The 21,401-nt window shown below is 49.7% G+C and overlaps 1 protein-coding gene across 3 annotated transcripts in view; it reads left to right on the forward strand.

Moving 5' to 3' along the window:
• The window catches only part of TCF20 (transcription factor 20), a 96,780-nt gene extending 76,563 nt beyond the window's left edge, over positions 1–20,217 (forward strand). Inside the window, exons 3-5 of one of the 3 annotated variants that reach the window (XM_060112305.1) lie at positions 4,970–5,063; positions 13,080–13,129; positions 14,199–14,296. In XM_060112305.1, the coding sequence (XP_059968288.1) occupies positions 4,970–5,063; positions 13,080–13,129; positions 14,199–14,282 (228 nt within the window). In that variant the 3' untranslated portion in view covers positions 14,283–14,296. Of the gene's footprint in view, positions 1–4,969; positions 5,064–13,079; positions 13,130–14,198; positions 14,297–20,014 lie in introns of those variants that run through there. The other 2 variants (XM_060112303.1, XM_060112304.1) reach the window with 2 other exon arrangements.
• The last annotated feature ends 1,184 nt before the right edge of the window (positions 20,218–21,401 follow it).

Here is a 21,401-nt window from a genome sequence, read left to right on the forward strand (position 1 = left end):
GTAAGGGTCCAGCTTCATTCTTTTGCATGTGGATATCCAGTTTTCCCTGCATCATTTGTTGAAAAGACTGTCCTTTCCCCATTGGATGATCTTGGCACCCTTTTCAAAAATCATTTAACCATATATGGAAGGGTTTATTTCTGGGCTCTCTATTCTATTCCATTGGTCTATATCTCTGTTTTTATGTCAGTGCTACACTGTTGACTACTGTAGCTTTGTAGTAAGCTTTGAAATCAGAAGTATGGGTCCTCTGGCATTGTTCTTTTTCAAGATTGTTTTGGCTATTCAGGTTACCTTAATATTCCACATGGGAATTACCTGCCGGTCCAGAGGTTAGGACTCTGTGCTTTTACTGCCAAGGGCCCGGGTTCAATCCCTAGTTGGGGAACTAAGATCCTGCAAGCTGTGTGGCACAACAACAACAACAAAAAAGATTCCATATAAATTTTAGGATAGGTTTTTCTATTTTTGCAAAAAACGTCGTTGGGATTTGATAGATTGCATTGACTCTGTAGGTCACCCTGTAGATCACTTTGTAAACATTTTAATAACACTAAGTTTTCTAATCCATGAGCATGGGATGTGTTGCCGTTTATTCATGTCTTCTTTAATTTCTTTCAGCAATGTTTTGTAGTTTTCATTGTACAAGTCTTTCACTTCCTTAGTTAATTCCTAAGTATTTTATTCTTTTTGATGCTATTGAGAATCAAATTGTTTTTGTAACTTCCTTTTCAGATTGTTCATTGTTCATGTACAGAAATGCAACTGATTTTTCTGTGTTGACTTTGTATCCTGCTACTTTGCTGAATTCATTTTTTAGTTCTAGCAGGGTTTTTGTTTTTTGTTGTTTTGTGATCTCTAGGGTTTTCTACATGTAAGATCATATCTTCAAACAGATAATTTTACCTTTTTCTTTCCAGTTTGGACCCCTTTTATTTCTTTTACTTTCTTAATTGTTATGGCTAGAATTTCCAGTGCTATGGTGAATAGAAGTGGTGAAAGCAAGTGTCCTTGTTTGTTCCTCATCTTAAAAGAAACACCACTTGTCTTTTACCATTGAGTATGATAATCTTTCTCTGTTTTTCATATACGTCTTTTGTTTCCTTCTATTCCTAGTTTGTTGAGTGTTTTTATCATAAAAGGTGTTAAATTTTGTCAAATGTTTTTTCTGCATATAATGAGGTGGTCATGCATGTAGTTATTTCCCTCATGCTATTGACGTAACGTATTACATTGATTTCTGTGTGTTGTACCATCCTTGCATTCCAGGAGTGAATCCCACCTGGTCATGGTGTATAACCCTTCTAATGTGCTGTTGGATTCTGTTTGCTAGTGTTTTGTTGGGGATTTTTGCATCACTGTTCATAAAGGACATTGGTCTGTAGGGTTTTTGTGTCTGTGTATGTGTGTGTCTGTGTGTGTGCGCACGCACCATTTTCTGGCTTTGGTATCGGGTGATGCTGGCCTCAGTAGAATGATTTTGAAAATGTCCCCTTCTCTTCAATTTTTGGGAAAAGTTTCCCAAGGACTGGTACTAGTTCATTCTTAAATGTTTGGTAGAATTTACCAGTGAAGCCATCATCGGGTCCAAGGCTTTTCTTTTTCAGGAGGTTTTTGACTACTGATTCAATCTCCGTACTAATTATAGATCTATTCAAACCTTTATTTCTTTGTGAGTTAATCTTGGTAGGTTTTGTGTTACTGGAAATTTGTGCATTTCATCTAGATTATCCAATTTGCTAGTGTACAGTTGCTCATAGTACTCTCTTATAATCCTTTTTATTTCTGTAGAATCAATAGTAATGTCCCCGCTTGGGTTTTTCTCTACTATTCTCTGTCTGTTCTCTGTTTCATTTATTTTTGTTCTAATCCTTATTATTTCCTTCCTTCTGCTAGCTTTGGGTTTAGTTTGTTCTTCTTTTCGTAGTTCCTTAACATGTATAGTTAGGTTGCCTGCCACTTGGCTGGGAGTGGGAGATGGGCAGAATTAACTGCTGTTTACCATCCACATCTCCCCTGGAAGTTGCAGGTCTTCAACAGACTCCAGAGCTCCAGAGCAGTTACATCAGACAGATTCTGCCAGTGCAGTTATTTTCCAGGTGTGGGGACAGATTCCCAGTGCTACTACTCTACAATCTTCCCAGAATCCCAAAATTTGCATTTCGAACAAGTTCCCAGCTGATGCTGATGCTGCTGGTCCAGGGACCACACTTTGAAAACCACTGACCTAAAACTCTTTAAGGTCCTTTCTCTAAGGCCCTACCTAATAGGTCATGCAGGGTCTTTCTCCTCTGGAAGTAATATAGTAAGTTAATTGTGCTTTTTTAATTGAAAGAAGCATGCATCATTTTATTGATGTGATTTCCTGGTGAGGGATGGGTTTGCTTTCTTTATGAGAAAAATGGGGCCTGTGGGCTGGTTCAGGGCAAGAAGCTTTGAGAAGCCCTGCCGGGGGCAGAGGGGTGTGTGTTGAGGTAGGAAGGAAATGGACAGTGCTCGGATCCGAGGGTGATGACAGGGCTGCTCCACAGGTGGCTGTTTGTCAGTCTGTGTCATGTGTCTGGCGCATGGTCATCTTGGGTCACATTTACGGAGCATTTTTGATCCAGCCACTGTTGTAAGCCTGGATTAACACATTGAACCCTCACAATATCTCTGTGAGGTAGATTGTATTACCAGGTCTACGTTTGCAGCTTGAAGAAACAAAGTTTAAGACTTTGGCCAAGAACAACACAAAGATGGTCAGTGGTAGAATCACTTACCAGGGAGTTATTTAGGTTCCAGAGCCCACATCCTTAACCTTATACAGCAGGGCCTCAAGTACTAGTTCCCTTCCTGTATCAATCAGGATATTTTGACTGCAAGTTACAGAATTAAACTAAAAAGTGATTTTTTTTTTTTTTTAAGAAAAGTGTCCTCCCCCTTAACAAGTCTGGAGATGGGATGGTCCTGGGGTTGGTTACTTTAGTGCTAATCATGTCACAGAAATCCAGGTTCTCTCCATCCTGTCACTCTGCAGCCCTCAGCAGGTTGGGCTCTGTCTTCAGAGCTGTCCCCTTGTGGTGACAAGATGGTTGCTACAGATCTCACCATCCCCTTCTCACAGAGGTCGAGCGAGAAGATGGCCTGTTCCTGCCTTTCTGTCTTGTGTCCTTGTTAAGGGTGCAAAACTTTCCCAGAAGTCCCTTTCCCTGCAGACTTCATTACCAGAAATGCTTGACCCACCCATTCCTAAATGGCCACCACTGAGATTCACCCCCCAGGGGTGTGGGGAGGGCCTGGAGCATGAGTCCTCTGGATGGCTGACCGTTCGAGGCTCCTTTAGGAGGAAGGGGTGTAATGGGAATGGATATGGGTGACCACTGAGAAATTAACCATGTTCATTCCCTCTGGTTGATGGTGAGACCTTTGTACTGAAGGTGCCCTGTGGCACTGATAAAAGCAGATAAAGTCTAGGGCTGCCGAGAAGCTGCCAACTGTCCTTGGTTTACTCTGGGCCAAGTAGTCTTTTGTTTCTTGGCAAGGGTGTGAGGGCACATGATAAACATTTACCGGTTGTCAGCACCCAGAAGAATGTTGGTCTTCTAGGGCTGTCTTACAGCCCCGTTCCTGCTGCATTTGCCTCTGGAGGATGCCAGGCGTGGTCAGCTGGGATCAGCTCTGACCTGGAGCAGGTTACTTCCCCTTATGGTGCTTTAGGAACCTCATTTGTAGAGTGGGGATGTTGCAGGGTAGTTAGGAGGACCAAATGAGCCGCATCATTCGGGTGATGCCTGACGCATTATTCAGGGTGAGCGTTGGGCTGTGCTGTTGGTGGCATCTGTGTGGTTTTCCATCAGCATCAGCATTAGGGAAGCTTGATCCAGCTCCCTGTCATCCTGCTCCTGCTGCTGTGAGTTGGAGGTGTTCATTCCATGGCACCGTCCAGGTGGGCATCACTTCATTAGGTGAGGCATTCCTGACTGCTGCAGGCCTGCAAGCCACACAGACCCTGATAGGCTGACATCCCAGGCAACAGAGAAAAGAGGGAAGAGTGCCCTTTGGTCGCTTTGCCCCAGGAAGGGTGCAGTATATGTTGGGGAGCCATTTTCCACAAGTGTAACTGCTTATGGCGCACCTTTATTTTCCCTAGAATCAGAAACAAGTGTCTGTATCATTCAGGTAGCCTTAGCTGTGTGTCCTCGGCCACCAGAAGGGTCTGCATCTTTCCTCAGTAGGGCCAGTGTGGTTTTTCCAAGTACGATTATTGTTGACAGGACACAGGACTGAGCGCTCATAGCAGCTGCATCACATGATAGAGATGTGCCCCACTTTATGAAAACCTGACCGAAGAAGGAGGAGCATCTCAATTACAGAATAATGTCTCAGCCAGAAATTCATGGCAGGTTTCCTAGTGCCTTTAAAATAGGATTTGTGTGTAAAAATACCGTTTGCACACAGGAGCCCATATTTTCTGAAAAGAGAAATATACTTGTATTGGGCATTTGGGATAAGCAGAATAAAAATAAAATCTTACGAAAATAAAAACTAGAAACCAAATTCCACTTTTAATTCTAAAAGGTTTATATATAACTCTACTATCGTACCCTCTTCTCCTACCCCAGACTTCCACAACAGAAATAGATGGGCAAGATCTGTAGGCAGTTCACCATAGTGGTGAGGACTGAAGAGAGGACAGGCAGGCTCGCAGGCGGGTGGACAATGGGCACACCAAAGGCAGGGCTGGGCGCCTGTGTCTTGTTTCATTTATTTGTGAACATTTGTAAGGCCTGGCCTAAAACATTACTGCTGGATCCCTTGCGTGGTGTGGTCAGTGAGTGGTGGTTAGAAATTGACAGCCTGTCCTGCTGCCAGACTCCTGTAACCGCAGAGACATGCGCTGAGGTCTGACCCATGGGGTCTGGGGAAGGCCTGGGGGAGAGGGGTGAGGTTGGGATGCTGACACGCCTGACTTCTTCCTTGCTTTCAGAAATGTTCCCACTGCCAGGAGGCAGGCGCCACCTTGGGCTGCTACAACAAAGGCTGCTCCTTCCGATACCATTACCCGTGTGCCATTGACGCAGGTAAGATGGGACCACAGACCCCTTGTTCAGAGCATCTGAAGGGTAGGAAATAGCATTTTGATTCTCTCTTCTTTATAGTTCTTTTTGTCTCTTCTGACCTTGTTCTGTTTGTAAATTCTGAAGGAATGCAGAGAAGATAATAAAAAGGAATTAAATGGGGTGATATTTTTTATAAATTTTATAATTCACAAAAGATTTACCTATTTAAGTGTACAATTAAATGATTTTTACCATTATATTCACAGAGTTGTGCAAGCACAACCACAATTAATTTTAGAGCATTTTCTTCACGTCTTAAACTACTACCTGTTGGTGGTCTCTCTCCCTCACCCCCAGCCCCTGGCAACTACTAATCTACTTTCTATCTCTGTGGATTTGCCTTTTCTGGCCATTTCATGTAAATGGAATCACAGAATATGTGGTCTTTGTGATGGGTTTCGTGTGACTTAGCTTCCTGTTTCTCTGGTTTATCCACATCGCAGCATGTGTCAGTACTTCATTGGTTTTATTTTCTAACAATATTTTATTGTAAGGATATACCATATTTTATCATTCTTCAGTTGATGCATGTTTAGGTTTTCCACTTTTGTATTATTATACAATAATAATACAAAATAATGCTGCTATGAACATTCACAGACAAGTCCTTGTGTGGACTAAATGTTTTCATTTCTCTTGGGTATAAACCTAGGAGTGGAATTACTGGGTCATATGGTAACTCTGTGTTTAACTGTTTGAGGAACTGTCAGACTGTCTTCCAAAGTGGCGGCACCATTTTACATCCCTCCAGCAGTGTGTGAGGGTTCCGGTTTCTCCACATCATCACCAACACTTGTTTTTATGTCTTTTTTATTATGGCCATCCCAGTGGGCAAGTAGTGGTATCTCATTGTGATTTGAGTTTGCACTTCCCTGACAGCTAATGATATTGAGCATCTTTGGTGAAGTTCAGTTTATCTGTTTTTCTTTTGCCACTTATGCTCTTTGTTGCTTGTTGCTTTTCTTATATTTAAGAAGCCATTGCATAATCCAAAATCACAAAGATTTATGCCTGTGTTTTCTCCTAAGAGTTTTATAGTTTTAGCCCTTACACAGGTCTTTGATCCATTTTGAGTTAATTTTTGTATGTGGTGTGAAGTAGGGGTCCAGTTCATTTCTTTCCATATGGATTCCAGTTGTCCCAGCACCATTTGTAGAAAAGACTACTCTTTTCTCATTCTATGACCTTTGTCGAAAACCCGTTGACCACAGATGTATGGACCTATTTCTGGACTCTCTCCAGTACCACACCGTCTTGTTTACTGTAGCTCTGTAGTAGATTTTGAAATTGGGAAGTGTGAATCCTCCGACTTCGTTCCTTTTTTTCAAGATTGTTTTGGCTATTCTGGGTCCTTTGCTGTTCTGTATGAATTTTAGGATCAGCTTATCCATTTCTGAGGGGGGCGGGATTGCATTGAATCTGCAGACCAGGTTAGGGGTTGTCACCATCTTATAAAAAAAAAATAGTGTGTCCTCCAACCCGTGATCATGGGGTGTCTGTCTTTGCATTTACTTCAGTTTTTAATTTCTTTCAACAGTGTTTTGTAATTTTCAGAGTACACATTTTGCACCTTTTTTGTTAAATTTATTCCTAAGTATTTTATTATTTTTGGTGTGGTTATAAATGGAATCGTTTTCTTAATTCCATTTTCAGATTGTTCACTGTGAGTGTATAGAAATATAATTGATTTTGGTGTATTGATCTTGTATCCTGGAACTTTGCTCCACTCACTGATCAGTTCTAATAGTTGTTTAGTGGATTTCTATATGCAAGATATGTCATCTGTGAGTAGATTGTTTTACTTCTTCCTTTCCAATCAGATGCCTTTTCTTTTCTTTGCCTAGTTGCCTGGCTAGACCTTCTAGATAATGTTGGATAGAAGTGGCAAGAGCTGGGACTTCCCTGGCAGTCCAGTGGTTAAGACTTCACCTTCCAGTGCAGGGGGTGCGGTTCGATCCCTGATCGGGGAACTAGGATCCCACATGCCTCGAGGCCAAAAAAACAAAACATAAAACAGAAGCAATATTGTAACAAATTCAATAAAGACTTTAAAAATGGTCCACAGCCAAAAAAAAAGAAGTGGCAAGAGCTGACATCCTTGTCTTGTTTCTGGCCTATTATGATGATAGCTGTGGGCTTTTCATAGCTTTCTTGACGCAACTGAAGAGGTTCCTTTCTATTCCTAGTTTGTTGTGTGTTTTTATCGTGAACTGGTGTTGGGTTTTGTCAAACCTTTTTTCCAGGTCTCTGGAGATGATCAGAGCAGTGTTTTGCAGTGTGATAACTGTTGAAAGAAGGACACCATTTGTCTGAGAAGCGCCATCCAATGAGCAATGCAGAAGACTGGAGTTCTGACTCAGAGCTTCAAGCAGCCTGGGAAATCCTCTTTCTTCCTCCTGACTTTTGGCTTTTTGTTGATTGTTTTCACCAGTTACTTTTTGAGCATCAGATGGGTCTGAGACCTTCACCTAGCAGGTTCTCATGCTTTCAGTCAGGATGGAGGAAGAGAAAATGGGAAGACAAACAAGAGTGCTCAAGTGGCCGGGTGGCTGACCAGGTGATGGGAGCAGGTACAGAGGCGTAAAGCACATGGAGTCGGATCCGACAGGTGTGGGAGGAATCTGAGTTCCTCTCGACCACCCTTCCTCCCAGCGCTCCTGATGTTTGCTTAAGCGCATCCCCCTGCCTTTCACATCCTTCTCGTTGCCCCTCCTTTCCACTTCCCTCTTTTCTTTCCAGGTTTCTGTAGGGGGTGCAGCTAAAAAGACCAAGAAAGGGAATTCCCTGGTGGTCCAGTGGTTAGGATTTCGGGCTTTCACTGCTGGGGGCCTGGATTTGATCCCTGGTCAGGAACTAAGATCCTGCCAAGCCACACAGTGTGGCGAAAAAAAAAAAGAAAGGTACAGAAAGATGATGCTTATGCCAAAGTTAGATGCTCACGAAAGTTTGTTTGCATGTGCTGAAGGGCAGCTGGTGGCCAGGGTGCCGTGTGACCAGAGGGATAAGTGGGCAGTAAGAAGAGAGCCTTGAGGGCTTCCCTGGTGGTGCAGTGGTTAAGAATCCGCCTGCCAATGCAGGGGACACAGGTTCGAGCCACGGTCCGGGAAGATCCCACATGCCACGGAGCAACTAAGCCTGTGTGCCACAACTACTGAGCCTGCGCTCTACAGCCTGTGAGCCACAACTACTGAGTCCGCGTGCTACAAGTACTGAAGCCCGAGCGCCTAGAGCCCATGCTCCGCAGCAAGAGAAACCACCACAATGAGAAGCCCGCGCACCACAACGAAGAGTAGCCCCCGCTCACCGCAACTAGAGAAAGCCCGCATGCAACAACGAAGACCCAACACAGCCAAAAATAAATAAATAAATAAATTTATTAAATTTAAAGAAAAAAGAAAGAAGAGAGCCTTGAAATGTCAGTTCAGGGAGTTTGGGTTTCATTCTGTCCCTTCCATCCTCTGTCCTCCTCTGCATGTTTACTTGTTGAGCCTGAGCTGTAACTCACCCGGGGTCGCGGTCTGGCATGTTCTATAGAACAGCCGTTAAATCCTCTTTCAGAAGCCCAACCACTGCCTTTTCTCATTTCCATGATACCGCCCAGGGTTACATCAGAACGTTTTGTTTCTTTTTCTAGTTTAAGCTTCGTGGTTTTTAATGAAGATGTTCAAGTTCTGGGTTTTCGGCAGTTGTGTGTAACTCTTTTGTGGGGAATGCTGCAAGCATTGGCTTTCCCTGTCGGTGGGCGGTGAGAGGTGGTCTCCTGCATGGAGGCTCTACCCGGCAGCCTGAGGTGAGCAGCAGGCAGGTGCCTTGTCCCCCGAGCGAGCGTGCTCCCTGTGTGCACACAGGGCACCTGCCTCCAGGTACAGTTTCTCCAGGGGTTGAGTGGAGTCGCTCGGTAGAACTTGCTGCAGTGAGGGAATGTTCTAGATCTGTACTCTCCAATACAGTAGCCACAAGCCATGTGTGACCATTGAGCGCTTGGAAGGTGGCTAGTGGGAATGAGGGACTGAGCTTTTTCTTTCGTTTAGACTCCCATGGCCATGTTCAGCTGGCCGCTGGAACGCCCTGCTCTAGCCCAGGCGCTGGGGGTTCTTCGGGACAGGCACTGGGCTCTCCTCCCTCAAGTGGAGGCCCTCCAGCGCGCACCACCAGCAGTGAAGCAGGGCCTGCTCTACCAGCTGAGTGTTAGGGAGCAAAGGCTGCCCAGATACATTGGTAACGTCTCTGTTTGGCAGAAGTTGGTGGCCGAGTGTCCAGGGAGAGGACGGCTGTCTGGGTCGGGGCCTTGGCCCTCTGGCTTTGCTGTCCCAGCTGCTGCAAACTGCTCCTCCATGCGGAGCTGGGACCAAAGAAGCAGCTTAACAAGGTGACCGTGTCTTTGTTGGTCTCTTGGATGACCTGAGTCACAGTGACCCGGAGCCTGCACTGCTCTGTGTAGCTTGATGCTTGTATTTATCCCACACAGTCTTCTCAGGAATTCTGTTCTATATGTAATGGATCTTTGTATCCAGGAAAGGCATTCATTGATTGACTTTCTTTCTAGTTATAATAAAAATAAGTCCCTGAGTTTGAGTCCCCCATCTCTGTATGGAGCAAGGAACAGTTTGTCATTTTCATCTCTGCCCTGCTGCCAGCTGCCCAAACCTTAAAGAGCTGTTCATAACGAAGGGAAAACTTTTATCACCGGGGACATCTCCATGGAAACATGAGGATCTGTGGCTCCTGCAGCGTTTCCCCTTCCTAATAGTGATTGCACATTTGTGACATCACAGTTTGCTCTGTTGTGCTGCTTGTTATGTCACAGGCATAGGATTTGTCTCCAGGTGGGAGAATGTAGTAATAAGAACATGAGCGCTGTTTAAAAAAAAAAAAAAAAAAAAGATTTAACGTATTTAATGCAATAAGCCACAACAATTAATACCAAAGGAAAAAAGAGCTGTGGTAGCTCATTTATAATCCCACTGTGCATATAGAATCTTGCCTAGAGGGGCTTTTTCTTTCACCCTCATGAGGAAACGCAGCTGGGAATTTCACTTCTGTAGCCACCCTTCCAGCAGCATTTTAAAGCTGCTCTCTCCGCTGCTGACTTTGATCTTGCGGCAGTGGGTTCAGAGCCCCAGATGGGTCATACGAAAGAACTGGTGGTCTGGCCTCTCCCTGGAGAGGAGCTCTCTGCATCACAGGGCCTTGCTCCTGCCTTCTTATTCCCCTCCTTCGGCCCCAGGAGCTGAGGCTGCCTCTCAGCGAGGTGGGGTGAGGCTGGCGGGTCCCTGAGTCCCAGCCTGGATTTTGCCATTATGAGTACTAAGCGTAGCTCTGAGGAGACTGTAGCTGAGTTGGAGACTGTCGGGGCCTGGCAGATCCAAAGGACGCTAGACATCCTTTCGTTTTCTCCCTTCCCGGGCTCACCATCCTCAGCATGGGGTATATATGGGTGCATGTGGGTATCTGAAGTGCCACATAGCTTGTTATGAGGAGCTCAGCAGAGTCCTCTGCCTTTAAGCCTAAAGAGAGGACTCAGAGTGGAACGCTGTTCTGGGGCGCTGACGTTTGTGTCTGGAAGCCACCCTGCCGACTAGACAACCTGGTGAGTCTCTTCCAGCCAGCGTGATGATCCAGCCGTTGACTCTGACCTCACTGTGGGGAAGTGCTGACCAGGCCCTCTGCACAGTGCGGGATGTTGCCAGGGGCTTAAAGGAATCAGACGAGAGGCTGGCGGGCCGGCAGTGTGGGGCCAGGCGCCTGTCCAGAGCCCTCAGGAGAGCTTTTACTGCACTTCCTGCCACTCTTGGCTCTTCCCCAGCAGAGCCTGGCTGGAGGCAGCCCAGGAGAGGCTCCCCGGCCCCTTGCAGGTGTCTAAGCCCTCCAGCTGTGGTTCTCGCCCTGCCAGGAACAGGAAGTGCGGTTCCTGATGGCCGGTGGGCATGACGAGAACGGGGACAGCCTCTGCCTGCTCGGGAGGCCTAGCCAAAAGATGCACCCTGTCTCGTAGATTCGTTTCGGAGACTTCCATCCCCAGAAGTACCTGGCATTAGTTCCAAGTTGCCTTTAGTGTTTACTGACATTGTTTTATTTCTTCTTTTTAACTTTGAGGGAACATGTTTCCTAACTTTAAGCATGTTTTACTAATGGTCCATCACAGCTGGTCACTGTTCCGTGGCAGTGAGGGGCCCTGAGCCACCTCTGCCTTTCTGATGCATCTTTTCCAGCTGACACGGCCCCCTCCTTATTTCTGTAAACCGCTGTGGTGTAAGGGTGGCCTCCCCCCTCCGCGTGGCCTGTGCCGTTTCTCTTCGGCCCAAACTGTAGGCTCTGCCAGCATGCGCTGCTGCCTCAGCCCAGGTAAGGAGAAGGTGCTTCTTCCCCGGAGCTCCAGCTGTCCGTCTCCTGCTGTTCGTGAGCTCTCTGGCACGTGGGAGCAGCAGGAGCCTCGGTCACACCATGTACTTGTGGGTTTTAAATGAACACGTTTCATTTACTGCCTCGCTGTTTGCTTGGAGGAGGGAGGGGATGGGGATGCAAAGGTTAGCAGGACTTGCTGTTTCTTGTGCCCCGAGGCTTGCCCCAGGCTCGCCCCGGGAACTGTGAAGACTAAACCCGTCTGACCCTAGAGATTCTAGGACTCCAGAAGGGGAGGTGGCTTAGCCGAATTATGCAAGGGTCTTTATTTAAGATTATAGAGGACCTCAAAAGTTTCCATTGGTGTGCTCCCTTGCTTATTACTGTTTCACTTGAAATCTGTGGGTACACAGGCCGCTAATCTGGACCTCACTTTATTTTTTTTATTTATTTTTATTAGTTTCTGCTTTATACCAAAGTGAATCAGTCATACATACACATCTGTTCCCACATCCCTTCCCTCTTGCGTCTCCCTCCCTCCCACCCTCCCTATCCCAAACGTAAGGTAGATAGATAGTGGGAAGCAGCTGCATAGCACAGGATGGACCTCACTTTAAACCTGAGTAGAACTGGAAATTTAACAAGGCTGAGTACCACGGCCGCCTCCCGCCTTGGTGCCTGGGAGCTCTCTGCGAATGTGTGATCAATAGTTATTAACATTCTGCCACTGCGTCCCGCACCAGCGACCTGGCTGTCCGTCTCCGGGAGCTGTGGTGTGCAGAGTGAGCTCGTTAAGTCGGTTTCCTCGCCCTGCTCCGCGCACGACGCTTGTGCCGCAGAGCACAACGCCCCTGGAGGCGGGTGCGCATCCTTGCCGTCCTGGAGGATGTGTCACCACCGTGTTAACAGTTGGAATGAGTGATTTTCCTCCAAGGATTAATCGCCCCCTCGTGGGATTTCACATTCCTCTGAAGCATTTAGCAGGGATTATGGAGCTTCTGCAGTGTGTCCATGGGTTGTGTGTGGGGCAAGGGTGGCAGCGGGGCTCATGGGCCTGGCCTCCTTGCTGTCTCTGACCTGTGACTCCACGGGGGAGAAAAGATGCCTCCAGATTCAAAGTGTTTTCACAAAGAAGCTTTGGCGTGGGCCTGTGGAATGGCCTTAACCTAAGATAAGGAATTTTAAAAATAACATTTATTGGAGATTGTTTCTGATGATTAGAATAATAGGATATGATCATGGAAATACAGAAAAAGTAAAATTAAAATTACCTATAATCTTACTATCCAAAGAGAACCACTGTCATATTTTGGTAGATTTCCTTTGTCCTTTTTTATGCATATAAAATATTTTGGTAAAATTGGGATTGTACTTGTACATTTATGTATCCTGGTTTTTTGAGCAATTTGCATCGTGTTCACTATTCTGAAACGTTTAATGTTGGACTGACATTCCACCATGTTGAGGTGCCATAGCTTATTTGGGGGTGTCTTGCGTGTTTTCCTATTAGAAATCATAGTGTGGAGACCTCTCATCTCCATGTGTGACCCTGTCTGTCCTGGCCAGCATGGCCCCATGCCCCTCAGGCTGTGCCGCACGCCAGGCTCCTCCTGACTGTCCCCTTCTGTCTTGCAGATTGTTTGCTCCATGAGGAGAACTTCTCGGTGAGGTGCCCCAAGCACAAGGTGAGTCAGAGCCTGCAGGACTTGGGGGTGGTGGCGGGGCTCCTCCTGAAAGACCTGGAGACCAGACATTGCAGGGTCACGGCCACACCGCCAGGGCCCGGGCTGCCGGGCTGCCGAGCACTCCTGGCCCCAGGAGGGCCGAGAGGCACATGGGAGGGAGCCCCGTGGCTTGAGTCGGCACCCATGGGGTGGCACAGCTGGGGAGAAAGGTGTTTGTCTGTTAAGAGAAATTGGAAGAGAAACACACAAAACTCCTGGTTTCCCCCGCAGTTGAGTGGAACCCCAGATCACAGGTCGGCGTGAGGTGAGATTGGTTGTAGGTCTAGGTACATAAGCAGAAGTGTCTTCCCAGACTAAAGAGAGTTGACTCCAGGCTTTTGGGGAAACTCACAGACAGTCTCTCCTCCAGGTTTTACTTCAGCCGAAGCAGCCAGTGATGCCTGCAGCTGATTGAGGAGGTGGTCCCTTGGTCACCTCTTAAATTTAGGAAAGGAACGAAGATGGGGGCGGGGGTGTGTGTGAATGGCCTGTTTCCAAGACACCATATGCGTGTGTGGAGACGGGAGGGCGTGGAGAGAGGGACCCCAGGGAAGGACTGGGATGGTGGAGACCCACCACCTGGCAGTCCCTGCAGCGGCGGCTCTCCTCCGGCTGAGGTCACACTGACCCCTGGTGGCCACTGGTGCTCACAGTCTTCAGTCTCTAAGTGGGGCCAGAAAGTACTAGAAAGAGGTCGTCCTGACAGGTCTGCCCTCAAAATGCTTCTGAAAGATGCTTGCTTATGCTTTTCTTTAACAGTTATTTCCCAATATGGATCATAGGATCTTACAATTTTCTCTCCCATTTTTTACTTAGTTTACATGTTTTTATTTTTAAAAACTTCCCTTTTTTAATGGTCACAGTTTACCTCAGAAGACCCTGTCTGAGTATCTCCTGTTTGTCACTCAGCACTGACTCTGCTTTTTCTTTCCTTTTCCATGTGCGTTCCTCTCCTCACCTCCGCCTGCCCTGACCCCCACGCTCGTTCTCTGTCCTTCCTGTCCTGTCTCCTTGGCTTTGCCGGCGTCAGCCTCCCCTCCCGTGCCCTATCCCCGCCTTGCAGAACAAGACAGCGAAAGGCAGCCTCAGCACAGAGCAGTCGGAGCGGGGGTGAGGGGGGCAGTGTGCTCGTGGGAATGGAAAGTACAGCAAGCACAGGTGAGTCGGGGCCGCCACCCCTGCCGGACTCCGAGGGGGTGTCGGGGCCTCTGCCTCCTGCTCGCCCCGGGCCAGGCTGCCCCACCGGCATTTAATCGCATGGACTGCCATCACCAAGTGGATACAATGTCTTTCCATCTGTTGCTCAGCTCCCCAGAATACGTGTGGAAAGGTGGCATGGGGCTTTAAAATGGTCCCATCCTCCGCTGGGGTTCAGGCCTTGTGTGTGGAGTCCCCGGGGGCTTCGGGGACGGAGCCTCTGGCGGGGCGGCTCTCCTGCCAACAGCCCTCGCTCTTTCCCTGTCTCAGAAAGGCTTCTCACCAGAGGCCTCTTCTTAATTTACTTAACATCTCTAAAGCTTATGATGGGTTCTCCTTTGAAAAACAAAAAATACCTCAGGTTTTGTTTTTTGAAATCTTTTTTTTTCCCCCAGGTCTATGAAGGATTCCTTTTCCTAGAAGTACGAAGGGAAGGAAAATCCCCTCAACGATTTAGTAGACTTTAGCATCCCATTTAACTTTGCTTTTTAAAATCTCAGAAGGTTGAGTTGTGCTTTTTGTGAGTGTGTCTGGGGGCTCGTGGTCCGGGCTGGCAGCGTGTGCCTGTGAGAGCAGGATTATGGGACTTGGGTCTCTAGAAGCAGCAGGCCTGCAGTGCTCCCACTGCCTTCCTCACCTGCCCCGTCCTCACTGAGCAAAACAGATCATGAGAAGAAAAGCCAAAATGTAACTTGGGGCACTTGCTTCTACAGGACGGGGTGGGGGGCTGGTTGTCGCAGAACTGTTCGTTAAGGGATTATTTCTCTGCAAGTGAGGGCGTCCGTGTTTGCTCCAGACACTGAGACCCACACAGGTGTGCTAGGCCTGGCTCTCTGGGGCAGCAAGCACCACGTGCCTGAGTCTCTGTGGAATGTTCCCTCCCCCTTGTTACAAGTCGGGGTTGGGGGTGTCTGCCTTTCTCTGGAATACCTAACAGTAATTTGAGGAAGAAACAGAATTCACCTCAGAATGTGGCCGTTTTCATCTGGGAAGTCATCTGCTTCTTAGGTGGGTGCCGGTACTGACCTCCAGAGAAGGCCCCTGTGCTGAGGGATGAGTGTCTGGGGCCAGTGGGGGTTACAGTGCTTCCTGAGGGGCTGTCGAGTGAGGACTTTGCACTCACACTTTTCTGTCTTGCTCTTCCAGGGAGTCGGGCTGGGAGTGGAGCGAGCAGAGCAGGGCGGGAGGGTGGTCCTCGCACGGAGCCCCGCGCATGTCTAGAACCCGCGGGGGCCGCTGACCCTCAGGGCAGGCAGCAGTCGGGGGGGTTTTCAGGACTGTTTCTGTCGGCCCGTCTTCTGTGTCTAGGCGGCTCTGCCACCTTCCTGGCCCAGGTGGTCAGGGCTGGGTTGTATAGGAGACCACATGGAATGTTCCTGGAAGTGTCCGGGAAGAGCCAGTTAGGGAGAGAACCATTGGTTACTCAGTGCCTTTTGTTCCCGTCCTGGAATCCCAGCCCGTGTTTGAGAAAAAGAAGAACGCTAGGCCCTGGGCCTGGTGGGCAAATCTCCTCTTAGAAATTTTAATTTTGTTCATCACGCTTTTCTCTCTGTTCATTCTTGGGCTCTGCCAGCTGGCAGAGCCCTCGGCTCTCGTGGGACAGTAAGCTTCATAGTTCATTCCTCAGAAGGTTGCTGTTCTCGTTCCTGTTTATACAGAAGAAATGAGGCGCTGAGCGATTAAGTGGTGTGTCCCTCGGTTTGGGGTCGTTTCGAGTCTGTTGAGGTCAGACCTTCACCTCTTGGAGGGAAGGAACGTACATGCGCCTCTGGTCTCGTCCACCTGAACTGCTTGTCATCGAGTGCTTCCCCGCGAGGCTGGAGCCGTCGTCCTGGGTTCGCGGTTCAGCAGTCACGTTGTGGGCCTTCACTGTCAGCCCTCTGCAGACTGTGCGGAAGCCCCAGTGATTGGGGACAGAGACGCAGCCCCCCACCTCAAGGAGCATTCATCTCAGTGTCCGTGCTGAGGACACAGAGCCACCATCGTTGGGTCTCCCGACAAGGTGGGGAAGGGACAGTGATTGTACACGTGAGTTCTGGTTCGTGGTGCCCCACTTTCTCACCCAGAGCGGTGTGGAAAGTGCTGTGTGAGCAGGATCAGGCACTTAATGTCTCTGTGCTTCAGTTTACCTTCTATAAAAAGGGGGATAGCAATGGCCAACCTTGTGAGGATTCAGTTAAGAAATGCCTCCACCGTGCCCAGCGCAGCCTGGCCTGGGGTGCAGTGTCAGCAAGTGCTGGGCGCACTGCCCTCTCAGCCATGCCCGGGAGGAGCAGGAGGTTCAGAGCCGCAAACCGGACCCTGCAGCTGCCCTGTCTGGCAGAAAACCCCAGGGCTGGGGCGAGGAGATGAGAGTTCTAATCTCCTGCCACCACGTGAGATACCTGGCGCTTGTCCCTCACCAGGCCAGCAGTGCCGCAGAGGACAGGTCCTCGGGCGGCCGTCAGTGGGCCGCCTCCTCCCAGCTCTGTGGATGAGGGAGCCGTGTGGCCGGCCTGTGCTGCCCTCTCCCCGTGCTGAAGCCTCCCTGGCTCAGGGCAGTGAGTGGGCAGGGCTCTGACCGCGGAACCCCGCCCCCGGTCTTCCATTCTCATCTGAGTAAACAAGGAGACCCACCCCCCAGGTCTCCTGATCCAGTGGGCAGGAAGCAGTAACCTCCATCCATCTGCTGCCTTGTCCTGGGTGCCAGGGGGTGCCAGCTGCACACAGCAGCCTCTCTGCCCTGGAGCTGGGCCTTCCTGAGCAGTTTCTGTGGTCAGAACGTCACACAGCTGGCCCGCGTATGAAGAGCGTCATGTCCCGGGGCTCCCCTTCCCTCCCACCCCAGCAGCCCCTCACTGCCTCCCACAGCTGCAGCTGCAGAGGTTCCCGTCCCCAGTAGGACTAAGTCCAGGCTGCTCAGCACGCCTCTGAGCTTCCTCCTGCGGAGCTCTGTGCTCGCGCTTAGCTCCCTGGGCTGGAGCGCTGTGCCTCCGTCTCTTCTCTGGGTCTCAGCTTCAGTGTCACTTCCTCACGTCAGCCCTCCAAGTCCCCTTGTCCCCACTCTGCAGCTTTCCTGGCATCACCACAATCTCGAGTCATTTGTGTGTTCACGTATTGTCTGCATCTCCACTAGACTGTCTGCCCGGTCCTCAGGGGCCGCTGTCTGTGTCCCGTCGTGCACTGGCCGGAGGGGGCACACGGCAGTCCCTGTCCTCGCAGGGCGGACGGCCGAGTTAAATAGAGGAGCACCTGCAGCGCAGGGAGGAGAGTGCTGACCTGACGGCGCCTGGGTGGGTACAGGTTGAGGACAAGGCCACCCTCCACACCCTGGCCAGGTCCCGTGGGGCTGAGGGGGTGCCACCTAGCCGCAGGTGGAGAGGGCAGCTTGGCATCAGACGCAGGAGGATTTGGAGGACAGACTGACCCGGCCCAGGTTCAGGCCACGGAGGTGAAGCTGAAGGGCAGCAGGAAGGAGGGTGACAAGGGCGGGGGTGTTGGAAGGCTTTGGCCCAGCATGAAGTCCCGTTTGCCTTTTTACAGAGAAGAGTGCAGGTCCTCAGCACAGAGGGCCGCCCGCTTGCTCGCTGGCGCGGCGGCTCCACTCCTGCTCCGCGGCTCTGCCTGGGGTGCTGCCTTCTCAGCCATGTCCTGTGCGTTTGGATGGGGCCCACAACAATGGAGGCTCGAAGGCAGAGTCCCTGGGGCCCAAGCAGAGGAGCTTTGCTGGATGTGAGCCCCAGTCCCACTTCTAAGCAGCCACGTGTCACTGCCCTCAGGTGCCTCATCTCCAAGATATGGGGGTCGGGCCTCTCAGTGTTACTGTGAAATAATGTCTGTAAAGCTCCTAGCATAGTGCCTGGCCCCTACTCGGTGCTTAAAGAATTTTCTTCCCGTTCTCCCTACTGAAGGAACAGTTTTGAGGAGCAACTGAGAAGTGAGGGTCCCATTACATTCAGGGTATCATGTGTTTGGGCCAGTCTAGTATCAGACCCTGGGGAAGGTCCCTGCTGGGAAGGCTGGAAGGCAAAGCCCCAGGCGGGAGGTGCGGAAGGACCGAGGCTGCCTGGACCACCAGGTCCCCCTGTGGCACCAGGGGAGGAGCCCAGGGTCAGCAGCCTGCACAGCCCACCGGCCAGGCAGAGCCTGGTGCCGAGACGGCCGCTGGGCTGGGGCCTGCTGTTGTGAGTAATGATCAGGATAGGGATGCAGGCCCAACCAAGACTGTGCCAAGCACTGGGGAGAGGGCACACCCTGCCCTATCCTCCCTCCACCAGCAGAGCGTTGCGGGATATGCACAGCACCTGTCCTCTGTCCTCGCCTGAGAAGGCTGCTTCTCCCCCCCTTTCCTGGCAGCCTTAGCCTCAGGAAACCAGAGTGAGGAGTGGAGAGTGTCCGTGCTGGGGGAGGGGGAAGCATGGACCACATAGGTGGGGCCAGAGCCACCATCAGTGCTGGGGAAACCACACTGTGGCCGGGGACGTCCTGAGAATGGCTCAGCTGCTGGCCCACGTCCCCAGGGCCTCCAGCTGGAGTCCCGGGGTTTGCTTTTACCTGAGGGTGGCGACATTGTCCTGCTGTCTCTGTGAGTCTCTTCCTGTTTATTCATGTTTTCTGTCAAGCAGTTAGGAATCTCTTCATGGCTCGTACACACAGACCAGTGTTAACTATTTTGCGTATTAGTGAGTTTTATGGAAACAGAAAAGGGGATAGTGGTGTCTGGGTTTTCTTGATGTTTATTGGTTAGAGGAGGGCACCAAAGAGGGTTTGAGGAAGAAGCAAGGTGAGCCCTCCGAGAGAGAGAGAGAGAGAGAGAGAGAGAGAGAGAGAGAGAGAGAGAGAGAGAGACTTTCCAAGAGTGCTGTGCAGAAAGGTGAGGGTGCCACCACTCTTGGCTTCTGGTGTAATTTTTCTGGACTGAATTCCTTGGAAATCGCTGTGTCTCTCTGAGATCTTTGCACATGTAATGAATGACCCACGAAGCATTCTGAGGAGGCCCTTGGTACAACCTCACGTACCCCATGTGATCACCAGGATAGTCTTCCTGAGCCTGGAGCCTGGGCTGGAAGGAGAGACTCCAGTGGCAGGGCCTGGGGAGCCTCAGAGGATGAGCTGAGACCTGCCTTCCGTCAGAGCTCCTGGGAGGAGTGTTCACTGTTAGAAATTAAGAGCTGCCTGTGACTGGAGGCCGCCATCACGTGGTCCTGAGCCGGCTTTTCCGCAGACTGGCTGGGTACTCAGCCACCTCTGTGAGGACTGGTCCCTGCCACCAAGTGCCAAGCCCAACCCAGCTGCAGGCCCCAGATGGTGGGGTCCTGAGCAAGGGGTTGCCCCGAGAGCTGCCCCACTCCAGGGCAGCCCCACCTGGCGGGTCAGAGAACTCTCTCCTGGTCTTGGTTACTTCCACACACCCGGGATGGGGCACTCAGAGTCGGTTCCTGGTGCAGCTGGCCGGGCCATTGCTGCCTTTACCCTGTTTCAGGCCCAGAGCCACACGGTTGGCTCCGCCATTGGTCTTGGGTGTCTGCAGTGTGAGCAGTGTGTTCACAGGGGTTCTGCAGCTGCTGGACCCTGCAGAGTCCCCCTACCCCGGCGCTGCCACGGAGCAGGGGCTGTTGGCTACAGCACCACACGGGGGTTCCCAGCACCCAGTGTCTGCTTGTCTTGCAGGTGAGACTGTGGAGATGAGAAGGTGGTGGACCCTTGTGATGGAATGGAAATGGTCCTCCTGTGCAGCCACACCCCACCCCGCCCCACCCCGCGTGCCTGCCGTGTCAGCACTTCCTTCCTAAGTTCTTACATCACTCTCAAACTGGTGACACCACAGGAAAGAAAGACCCAAGAAGTTGGAATGGCTGTTTCCATGGACACAATCTCCATAGTGACAGTGTGGGGGGAGGGGGGAGGGGGGATGATGGGAAAGGGTGGGGGGAATTAAAAAAGGGAGGGATAAAAATATATATATATAAATCTATTTTTAGTCTGGAAAGACTTTGTTTAAATGAAAGGTGCGCTATCCCTTTTGATTCTATTTTAAAATTATCTAGCTTAAGAATTCCAAATTTGTTCCAATAACAATGAAATTTAAATGTGAAATTGAACTGAACAAACTCTCATCTCACAAGGACAGGGCTAACTTAAATCCTTAGCCCAACTTACACAATTCAGAGATTCTAGACCCAGGGTTGGAAGAGCAAACAAACCACACCAAACTATTCTTTTGTCAGTAATTTGTCTCAAAGTGGGAAGGTCAAGGGGGAGGGAAGTGGGGATGGTCCGTGTTTTCAAGAGTGGGAGAACGAGTTTAAACACAAAAATTTTTTCATTTCCAGAAACACTATTTATTTATTATTTTTAAAATTTTTATCTTTTGGGGGGGTGAAATTGGCACATGCCCCAAGGTTACAGCTGCGTCCTGGGTCACTGTGGCTGGTGAGAGCCCCGAGCATCCCACTAAGTGGCTCAGCTGGCAGGGTCAAGGGATGGCCGCCTCTGGGCATGTTTCAGGCAGCTGTGCCCTGACCCCCAGGACAGATGGGATGGAAACCTAAGCTGTAGGAGTGGACACAAGGAGGGACAGTGTCAGGTATGATCATGTGAGGTAAGCTGACCAGGAACACCCACTCCACCCTTTTTTCTTTTGCTTTCATTTTTATAAAGGAAAAGAGGGCCTGTCGGTTGAGCAGCCCCATGCTACATGATTCTTTATGTTGTGTTGTTTTGTTTTGTTTTGTAAATTGTACAGTTTTTAAATATCTGAGTTTTAAAAAAAGAAAAAAGTACAAAAAAAATCTTGTTAAGGCCTTAAGAAGGGGTTAGTGCATCTTTCAGGGGTCACTCTGCCGTGGGGATAAAATAGCTGTTTCACAAACAGTTTTATTTAAAAAACAAAACAAAAAATCAAAAAAAATAATAAACTTCATTTTAACCTTGTTTCCTTTTTTGTTTAAAGCAAACGCGTCTCTTTCTCCTCCCATCCCAGTCCCCAGGGTGGCTCTGGTTCTGCTGCAGGGGCGGCTGCCGGCTCACTGGTCCAGCCGTCCTGGCCTCCCGCAGA

The sequence above is a fragment of the Mesoplodon densirostris genome, chromosome 11, assembly GCF_025265405.1.
Source record: "Mesoplodon densirostris isolate mMesDen1 chromosome 11, mMesDen1 primary haplotype, whole genome shotgun sequence".
Taxonomy (NCBI): Eukaryota; Metazoa; Chordata; class Mammalia; order Artiodactyla; family Ziphiidae; genus Mesoplodon; species Mesoplodon densirostris.